Source organism: Telmatherina bonti (assembly GCF_933228915.1).
Source record: "Telmatherina bonti genome assembly, chromosome: 22".
NCBI lineage: Eukaryota > Metazoa > Chordata > Actinopteri > Atheriniformes > Telmatherinidae > Telmatherina > Telmatherina bonti.
In genome coordinates, this window is record NC_136631.1 from 19,667,290 (window position 1) to 19,678,636 (window position 11,347).

General features: G+C 34.1%; 1 protein-coding gene across 1 annotated transcript in view; it reads right to left on the reverse strand.

Annotated features, from left to right (window-relative positions):
* dph6 (diphthamine biosynthesis 6) overlaps positions 1 to 5,370 on the reverse strand; it is a gene marked incomplete at its 3' end in the record, with an annotated part of 56,613 nt that extends 51,243 nt beyond the window's left edge. Inside the window, exons 1-3 of the mRNA XM_079262263.1 lie at positions 5,296 to 5,370; positions 4,752 to 4,843; positions 2,734 to 2,918 (exon numbers count right to left, since the gene is read on the reverse strand). Of these exons, the coding sequence (XP_079118389.1) occupies positions 2,734 to 2,918; positions 4,752 to 4,843; positions 5,296 to 5,318 (300 nt within the window). The 5' untranslated portion in view covers positions 5,319 to 5,370. The remainder of the gene's footprint in view (positions 1 to 2,733; positions 2,919 to 4,751; positions 4,844 to 5,295) is intronic.
* Positions 5,371 to 11,347: the final 5,977 nt, after the last annotated feature.

Genomic DNA, 11,347 nt, shown 5'->3' on the forward strand with positions numbered 1-11,347 from the left:
ACTTTGATCAGCTGATACAACAGGCGCGCTATTATTCTCGAGTAAAGTGAAAGACTAAACTTACTCCATTTACTGTAAAAGTGAAGTGAATGCAAACTAAATGAGACAGATAAAAGCCCGAACATGATTTTTTACTCTCCCAAACAGTTGGGTTACACTGCAAAATAGGTCCTTAGTAGAGCTAGTGAACATCGCAGCTGCTGCTACAGCAAAAGGTGCTCACTGTGATAGTATGATGTGTCTTCAAGTGTTGACAGCTTACTCACTATTGAAGTTGTTCAAGCCTAGTTTAGTATGTACAGCTTTCCTTAGATTTATTTGTACCCTTCCAGTAAAGAAAGGGCAAAGTTCACAATGGTCACTCAAAAGCCTGGAGACTGAAAAAGTTATAATAAATAATAATTTACTAAAATATTATTTAGTAAAATGAGACAGTGATTTTGAATTGAGTTTGTAAGAATAATTAAAACAATAACTAACAATACTGTCTCAGACAAATCAGAGCACTTTGCTGATGAGAAGGGCCAAAATATCTGTCAACAGGTGCAGAAGTCTGACAGAGTTACAGAAAATACTTGACGTCATTGATAAAAGGATCACTCAACAAAATATTAGTTCACATGTGATGTAAACTATGTTAATCTATCATGTTTGATTGCTTGTCTTTTTAAAAATATATATTTTTATTGAACCACAAGTGGAAAGCAAACTATGGTTTTCATAAATTTGTTTTATTACTTTTGTGAAATTCAGTTTATTTTAGTGACAGAGGTTTTTTTTCCTTCTTTAATGGAAGTTATGAATAAAACTGAGGACAACTATGTGTTGTGTGTGTGTGTGTGTGTGTGTGTGTGTGTGTGTGTGTGTGTGAATGTCTATAAGCACACATTATATCTCTCTTTGCGCTTAGACTTTTGGTAGATCTTGGTACTGGTTACTTCTGTTTTAATTAGTCAATAAATGCTCACACTTTATTGTAGGGTTACCTATTCTTGTCCTAAAAAAGTCACATTCCACCAGGTTTTCTGCCCATTCCTGCTCCAACACACCAGACTCAGATTAATTAGTAATTGTGCAGTACTTGGTACGCTGTTATGTCTATTTAATTTGAGGAGGGATACATAGAAAAACCTGCTGGATTGCAGGTCTTCTCAGGACTGGGAGGAGTAACCTTGATTTGTTGTATGCTTATTAAAGCATAATAAAAAATTTCATTCTCCTTTTTTTTAAAAAAAAAAAAAAAAAAAAGAACCGTGACAATACATCAAACATACACATATATATGTATAAAATATATTTACAGACAAAAATTAATTTAAGATGCACAGCAACAGTGACTTTGTGCTGCTAAAAAAAAAAACATAAAAAAATTAAATGAAATGAAAACTAAATAAATTACATTTATGAAAAATACAATAATTTAAAGATTAAAAAGTAACTTTCATTCACTTTAAAGAGTGCATTATAATTTCTTTTTTTTTTTTATTTCTTCTTGTTTTTCCACAGCTTATCTCGATGATGCAAGACCATGGGATGCCAGGCCATGGAATACAAAACTACATTTACTACATCTTTTCACTTCATATTGATTCTGCTTTGCTGTCTACTCATCTCAGTGCCATTAAGCTGTTATCACACATAGAGCGCAGATTAATTTGAATTTAATCTTTTTCATTTAACCTTGCTACTGGGAGTGCAGAATATCATCAAATTCATATCCTGAAATCTCATCAATGCAGGGTCATTATTAGTGAAGACACATTTTGAACCACCTAGACTCATTTAATGAAGACATTAAGTCATGTTGCATATTATTGCCAAGTATATTTTATTCTTTTACAAGATGTTCCATATTATGTACTGTAAGAAGGAGGGTATTAAAGGCTGTACATTGACCCTATGCCTAACCCTTTTTGGCTTGCTGTTTTAATGGCTTAAACACATCTAAAAATCTAAAAACGCATGTCAACATTTCTAACACAATGCCATGAAATCATGCTGGTTTGATGTGGAAAAACAAAAAAATAGATTAAAATGTTTTCATAATATCATTCAATCGGCCACATTTTACTAACATAAGCTCAGTTCATTTGCCTCAGTCCCACACCACACTATCTCGTGATTAAGACTATACTTAAAGATATTTACTACTGATTTCACCAGATGGACTTCATGGTAAATAAACTGTGGTCAGGCAAGAACCCTTTGACTTGTATTTTTAATGTCTCTTTCATCACATCACAACTGTCATTGCCTGACCCTGTAAAATAATGTCAGTGGGGAACTTGCTTTGGTGGTAAAAAATGGGCAAAAAGCAAGAATGTCTCTGTTATATTGCAAATGTACTAAACATGTTTTTTTCTTAAATCTCTGAGATGATTCCCTGAAAAGGCTTAGAAAGCTTCAGTTAGTACACAATCCTAGTTTTATCAAAATCTTTTCATTTTGAAACTGTGGGTTTTATTTGGGATGTAATTTCTCCAAAGGAAATTCCTGAAAAAATTAACACGTTGGATTTAGAAGGGTATGAGAATGCACTTGAAATAAGTGTCAAACTATTGTAGTAGTCAACATCTGGTGAGTCAGATTAGTTCATTTCAGAAAAAAAAAGCATGGTACAAAACATATTTATGAAAAAAATGACCTGCTTTATCATAGTATTGAGGTATTTTACATGTTGCGCAGCAACTCTGCCACTAATACATGGTAAATTCATTTTGCAAAGAGGCATACCTTGACAAGGTGCAGCAACTGATACAGGTCCTCCACCTCATCCCCCTCTGTCTTACTGTAGTTTCTGCTGGTGTCCAGGCTGGAACCCTGAATGGTGCGTCTATACAGAGGCAAGTCCATGGCATCAGCATACAGCTCTATTGCCTGGTGGCCCACTGTTTGGTACATATAGCTGTCCAACTCATCTAGGACATGAAGGATATTATATTACAGCAATGTCTAACAAAAACATATTAACCAAATACTGAAGAAAAAAGTTTTTTTAAAAAAATCCCAGTAATTCACACAAACATTTTTCACATATTGTGACAATTTAATGGCAATCAAACATCCATAAGATCTTTTTAGTTTAGGCCTATATCCAATAAAGATCATTTCTGAAAATTCTAGGCTATTACTATATCATCAATTTATTATTTAGAAATTATGAGGAACACCCGGAATTTCCTTAAAGTGGAACTATCATGTGCATTTCAGGCTAATTTATTTTTATTTCTGAGACCAGAAGGGCTGGGATTGATTGAGTCATTGGCATGAATCGCTTTATTTACTTCAGACCGACCCTCTCCGTAGGCTGTCAGATCAGCCTGTGGGCAAAACGAGTGGATTGAGACTCTTCTGCATTAAGCCCCGCCTCCTGCCACCGCGCTACATCGAGAGCGCACCGCAACTGCTTTCGGTGTAACATCTCATAAACAGAAGGATTAGGCTAATATGAACTCAATAAAAAAAAAAAAAAAAATACAATGTCAACACACAGCATACAGCCCTACATGTTGGAACCTGAATCAGACCCTGAAAACGAAGTGGAAAACAGCAACCCACAGCAACGAATGCAGCAGGATGTCTCTCTTTGGTAAACTCACCAGCCATCGTTGGAAATAACTTTATCCGACGTTTTCCACCCGCCTGATGTATTTGTACATGCCCTTATTAACCAGTAGAAGGTAACCAATCACCGACCCTTATCCCCCGGGACGTCACAAGGATTTTGGAGTAGAAAAAACTCTCTAAAACAAAGCGTTTTTCGTCGCCATGGAAACCGAACGGAGAGAGTGCTGAAACTCAAACTCAAACATACTTTTAGGTGATAAAAAACGGTGTCGTTCACATGTCTGATGAGGATTCAACACTGTAACACTGTAGAAAGCTCAGAAACTTGAAATACCATAATAGGACCCCTTTAAGACTGAAAAAAAAAGTTATTTCCCATTTTCACTGAGAAAATGACAACTTAAAGAGGAGTTACATTTGAAGACGTTTTAATTTAATTTAATTTCTTCAGCCATTGTAGTTCACAGGTTTAAGTTTTGGGACAGTTAACTGAAATAAAAACTTACAACCAAAACATAACTGGGCCAATTTCCAAAGGGACAGGTAAAGCGCAAAGCAGCACTCTGTTTTTCTTCATTAACACCACTTTGATAGATTTGAAAAAGGTTCTTAAAGTGGTCCAACAAGGCTGCTTTGCTGTAATTATAACCCTGAGTCAGTGGGTCAAGTTTGTAAAGAACTACTTCCAGGTGTGAATATGTTTAACTACAAGAGCATAAACTAATGCTATTCCAGTGACATATATATATATATATATATATATATATATATATATATATATATATATATATATATATATATATATATTTAAACTGACTAGCAGAACAGACAGAATGGATTAGTAAAATATTTTTAGACAATCTGCTCAGAGAGCGTTCTGGATAAATGCTGCTGATGTTCTTTTACACAGTCATGTAGAGCAATTTTCAATTAATATGTCAAAGAAGACAGTTAATTTTATGCAAGGTTTAAGCCTAACTTATTAAGTTAGGATCATTTAAAGTGGTGCATCAAAGAAAGCAACAAATCTCCTAAAAAACAAACTAACAAAAAGTAATAAACTTTCTCATTCAATCTTACATTTCTGTGACATGCTAAAGTATGTCCACAGAATTGCAGCTGTCTGACCTATATAACACAGCCCCTGTGGAACACAGTTAAACTATATCAGCCATTTTTCTCACCTGTGTGAGCAGGGCGCAGATTGGCCAGAGCCACGATCTGGTGCCCAGCAGCAAAACACTGCATCATGTTGTAGCAGCTGTCTTTACCCCCACTGCAACACAACATTAGACACAGGCACAGAGGAAAGTCAAGATGATATTAGTAGCAGAAAGCTATATACAAATGGATGTCGGAGCAATCGGTGAGCTGGGATTGTGGGCCGGCAAAATTAATATATAGCGGTGAAAAAGGGATGTCGTTGTAGGCTACTTCTTTCTGACGCGTTTATTTCCATACAACATGAAGCCTTTCCCACCTCAGAGACGACAGCCAGCAGCGGTATAGTGTGCTTGTATTAGATTTTTGCACCTCCTTACTTAGTAATCCACACAAGTAGAATTACGTTAACAAGTTGCTGCTTCCTTGCAGCAAATGAAGAGCTTATATGTAATGCCTTTATTATTTTATATTAAATTAAGGTGTTCGGTTGCATGCTCTGCTAATACAAAACAAAACAAAAGGGAAAGGAAATATGAGAAGGTTAAAGCAAACGGGAGCTTTTACCTTATCAGTGCAACAACCTTCATCGTTTATTTTCTGTTTAAAAGCCAAACAGCTCTTAAAATGTTTACTATGATGATGAGCAGCGTGATAACTGCACTTAGCAACCGGTTAGAGAAGTCTTCCGGGTTTAAGAAGGACCCGATATTTATTATTAGATGTCCTCTAATATGCCTGTTAGAAAATCCGCCTATTATTTACAAGTATTTTGAGCATTTAACCCCAATTTTTAAAAAAAGTGTATTCGTAGTTAAATTTTAACAAAGTATAGTAATTGGAAATTGTAAACTAAGAAGTATAAACGTTTTGTATTGACTTTTTTTTTTTTTACAAATTTGCAATTATGAAAATAAATAGTATACAATTAATTTTAAACAAAAATTATAATGTGAGTTAATAAAATTCTAAAATAATGATCAGTAAAAAAAAAAAAAAAAAAAAAAAAAAATTGGAGCTCAGTACTCAGAAATATTTGTCTCTTAAAGTCACAACGGTGCAGATAACTAGGAACGTTGGCTGTCCTGACAAGCCTGTGTGCACATTCTGATTCATTACCAACTGAACACATCTCCAAATTATTTTTGTTATTTAAATGTATGACATCGCTGAGTCAGATCTATTTTTAAAATTTCATTGTCACTCAACACTGATGAGTGATAAAATAGTTTTTTTCAACATGTGAATTATGAAATTATTATAATTTATAATTATAATTTACATGGGAAAATATACATGTAATACGAAGTGTTTCATTAAAAAAAAAAAAAAAAAAAAAAAAAAACTAGAACACTGCATGATACATTAAAACATAATGAAAGTGGATAGGTACTCCAACTCCATTCACACTCATCCTTTGCCTCTTAGGTCTCAAGAGAGGAGCAAAAGTCCATGCACTGGTGTTCACACATAGGTTGTGCTTTTCCTCTGAGGGAGCCCTGTTTTGCTCAGAGGAAAGCCTTTGATGCTCCTTTTGCTCTCTGTTGTTGTGCCAGAGCAGAATAATTGCACTGCTTTTGTGTGCCTCTCTCACCTTCTACCCCTAAGCAGGCCAAAGGCAACTGTTTCTGTCTGAGAGTACAAAATTGAGAGAGACGTCTCTTCATCCCATCGCTTTTAACTAGGTTCCCTTTTTTGTTTTTGTTTTGTTTCTGGTTTATTCATTCTGAATAAATGGCAAAACCTACAACCTGCCAATGTGTGTCATTTATGTTGTAATGACAGCAGTAAAGACCATAAACAAGAATCTCCTTTCTAATCAGTAAATATGCTCACACTGTATTGTAAATCTATGCCGTTATGTTTTTCTTCTTTTTTTTTCTTTTTTTTAAAATTTTACAACAAAGTTTATTTATTCAAAGATGAAATATTTCAGTTCCTTTATCTGCATTTACATTTATTATTTATCCATTTCTTTACTTAATGGAAGTACTGACATCTTACAGTTAAATTATTCTATTTAACATTGCTGAAATAAAAATCTCAGGTTCTAAGCATCCAGGATGTGATTTAGTTTGTAGATAGGAAACAAAAGTTATTGTCAAAACAAAAAACAAACAAACCAAAAACCAGCGTCTGCATCATAATAATAAACAAGTACAAGTAAATCTGTGAAATTAATATTTCAACACTACAAGAAATTTAATTTGACAGGATGAGTGATATAGTTTTCAAAATGTCCCTCTGACATATTTGTTTGAAAAATGTCCCTGTCCTGGAGAAAGCAGGAAAGCATCCCCCTGGGTCTGGTTGTCCTTCAGTTTTGTAAACTCATTAATACATCACCTATGTTTTCCAATTTTGTGGGTTACATTTTATATTACAGACGTTCTCCCACTGGTAATTTCCATTAGGTGCAAGCCCAAAGGATGTGACTAATGCAAATTTAGTCACTTATCACTTTTAATTTATGTAGTTTATTACCCTGACAAATAAAGAGGTGTGTTGTTCGCATTTTATTTGTGGCAGCATTTTGCTGACGTAAAAGAACATTTTATGTCCGTATTGTTGGTGTGATGGGGATAAAAAGTGTTGATGGATAGCTCAACTGAGATACAGCCAATGGATGTGAATATGAGACGCATAAATATGAAAGCAAGGCAGCAGGAATCAAATGACACCCTTGGCCTTTTCTTAAAGGAGCATGTGCATATGACAAGTGATTTACACGGACACACAAGCTAATTTTTGCTGCACAAGGACACAAAAACTTTGGGTGTAATGAGAAACTAAGGCCTCAAATCACAAGACAATAAATTGAGTGTCAGAACAGGCCAGCCAAGGTTGCAGGCTGAGTGGCCAGAATACAAACACATACACACTTGTAGTATCTTTAACAAAACAACATAACAAGTACAAGCTGCAAAGTAGCATGGTGCATCAGGTGTATTGGTTCTGTTTCTTACCAATAATTTTTTTTTATTACATAAGTAATAGCATGAATACACTTGAACCACTAGTAAAACACATAAGAATGGATTTATTCTCATAAAACATGCTTAATGACAACATAACATGTTTAAAAAATGTCTGGACAAAAAGTTTTAGACCTGATTCTTTGTATCATATAAGTAAACTAGTTTGATTGCCGTTAAACATATAGTTTTAGCAACATAAAGCTGGTTTATTTTTAATAACAATTGGTTGTTTGATGTAACATACTGCAGAGACATATCTTTGCTCATTCTGAATGTTGCTAATGCCTATTATGAAACATGTACCTCTGTCTTTCTAACAATAATGAAAGACGATTCCATCTAATTTGAGAATTCAAGTTCAGAGCAAATCAAATTCCATATTTTACTGGAACTAGTTGTACTTACTGGACAGTAGTTGATTAAAAATTGTGTGTAGGCTAAGAGCAGGGCATGAATAATTATAGAATTTGTTTAACTGTTTCATTGATTTTTTGCTTAAATGTTTTTGTAAAGATCTAAAATCATTCTTTTAGTGTGTTAAGTTGATCAAGGTGAGCCTAAAAAACGTACCCTTTAAAATGAAACCTTATCAATGCACCTCCTCTGAAGCATTAGCTGTGCGAGTTATATGTGCATGCTTCAAGCATCTCAAAGCAAAGAGCACTGCTCATTTCCTGTGATTTTAACACTTGGTAAATTTAGTTGTTGGTTGTTTTAATCATTCACTTTTGGCTGAACTATTAACAACACATTTGTCTGCAATGTGATGCACAATCAGAATGTAAATCTGTTTCTGCTATTCACAGACTATAAAGGATATAAAGTTCTACAGAAGTGTGCTGCTAATTCCATTCCTAGTTATATAGTTGCCTTAAATGTAGCCAACTGAATTAGGTCAAAAAGATGGAGTAATGGCACACTCAGCTGTTTGAAGCAGCCTAGTTCCAGTTCTGTATGGTTGCCAGATTTAAGGTGTGAATGTAGCTTACGTACTAAAACATACATTTAGCTACTTTGAACTTATTAGGGCCATGATCTGTGACCTGAGTCATGGAAAAGTAAAGACTTAATTTATGTAGTTTGATTACTTAAACAGTGTAGTTGTTGTAGTCACCTGGTAGCTGCTGGAAAAGGCTCTAGTCTCCCATGACTCTGCATTGGTATAAGCGAGGGCTTGTACCATTTGGCTGATTCTGAGGAATCATTCAGACCAAAGCAGGATTGGGTAGTTTGGCTGAATATATAATTAGAAAAACACTAATTTCTCCCTTAACAAGCTAATAAAGTCAAGCTAAAAGAATTTGTGAATCCAAAATGAGCTATTTGTCTAGAACTTTTGTCCAGTTTCCTTTCATTTCCCCCCAAATCTTTGTCTGTCAACAACTATGCAAATATCAAAGATATATACAGAGAAATAGAAAAACAAAACAAAAAAAAAAGACGTAACGTATTTTATAGTGGGCAAAAACAAAAAACTAATGCTCTATGAGATGAAGGTTAATAAGTCCTGATGACAATCAAAAGTTACACTGAAGTAGTTATAAATTTGCACTCGAGTGAGTGATGGTTGAAAGCAGCCCTGTGCATTCTTACTCTACTCCACTCTGGTGTTGCCTCCATCAGGGGCTCATTTTCCAAAGAACTATCAGCATAATGATACCTCTTTAGGGCCCAACCACATCCAAATCAGTTAGTAAACAACCCAAACGGGGATCTGTACACATTTTTACAGACAATTAACTGTTATCATGAGGGGCCCAAATGGATTAGTAGGCTCATTAATGTCTGAAGCTAATCGGTCCTTGATTGGAAATGTGAGAGAATGTGAAATAAAGTCGTGGTTTGACTCAAATTGTGTTTGATCACGACATTGTCCTTTTAGAACAGTCTGCAAACAGTAACAGCGTTTTTTTTGCCCTTCTTTTAAACCCCCCAGATGAAAATCTTGCTTTAACCTTTGTTCCTTGTGGCTTTGAAATGAAAGAAAAGAGTTTAAATGGATGAAAAATGTTTTGCTTCATAAGCTGCTGTTCTTTTATAAGAGTCTTGAGATCATTTAACTCATGGCCTAATTCAAATTCAGTCCCTAAAGTACTTACAATAGTATCTTCACTTAGAAAGAAGCATTTACTTAGAGAAGAAGCATTTCTATATTGAATTATCTATATTGAACCTTTATAAATCATGCTTTTGTGTGTGTCATGATTTTAATCCACACTAATCAATTTGGCAGTAAACTAAAAGCAAGATAAAATTGACTTATTTGTATTTGACAATAATTTAACAGAAATAAGCTGTGTTTTATTGCCAACAGTCCAATCAAATTCTTGCCAGATGCAGAAATTAAGAGGCAGATTGGGATAGTTACTTTAGTTTAAAAAAAAAAAAAGTCTATGTAATCATGCTATTTTACCTAAAAACCCCCAAACCCAAATCATAAATGTTGATTGAGTTGGTGCTTTGACTGAAATGCTGATGTTAAAGGTGTTAGTGACCAGTCCTAAAGTATAACACCTTGTTTATTAAGAATGTGACTTATTTCCTCAGTGCGTTTTTCCTGGTTTTGTCTTATGTGGTTTATGAGGTCGGGTGCAGATTTTGTGGTACAGAATTATATCAAGAAATTTTATTTAATTTTCTCCTTGTATTTGTGTATGATCAACTGTCAAGTCTACATGGGATTATGTTTCATTCCTTCTAAATAGTTTCATCTTTTGATTTGCTCAGTTTTATGTGATCATTTATTTCTGTCACACCACTGTTTTAATTTGTTTAAACGTTTAATTTGAACAGAAAATATGTGTATTGTCTGCAAATTAAACAAATTTCTCTTATTTAGATACTCTTTATAAATCATTGATAAATATTATAAATAACTTCGGACCTAATACTGACCCCTGTGGTACTGCATGTAACTTTTATCTTCTCTGATTTATGTTTAACTATGTGCACATATTACTTCTTTCCAGACATCACAACCCAAAACGCCTTGAGATTTTAGAAAATGAAGAGGACACTTCATAGAAGAAGATACCTTGGAAATGGAAGTCTAGACCAATTTTGATCCAGACTTTGAAGAGACTGACCCATCTGTTATGTTGCTCTAATGTTTTATGGAACTTTAAAACAAATTAACATAAAAAATAAACATATGAAATAACATTTATAATTTTCTTGACTTGTTTTATCCAGTTCTTTTACTTTGTAAATGATTTCCCAGTTCTTCAGTTTGGTGTGATTAGGCCTGTTTTGTGGAATCATTGTTTCTTTTGTTTTTAATTGTATATATTCATTGTAATAGTATTTTTTTTCTATAATCAATCATATAAAGGAAAAATAGGTAAGTGGTCACTGATGTCTGTTAACTGAATTTCCTGTGCTGTTTTCCAAAATTGTTAAATATATAATAAAAATATTGTCTATAAAAGTTTCACAGTGAGATGTGACCCTGCTTGGTTTGGTGATGGTGTGCAAGTCCAAGTTGAACATTGACTTTATAAAGTCCCCCTGACAGTTTCTTTGTGCTCAGAAGTGCTTCAATATCTGATCCTGGAGATTCAAATATACAACCAATTGTGTTTTTTTCTTAAAACATTCTGTTGTAGTGCACTCAAGTCATGTACTGCTTCAGTTATTTTATA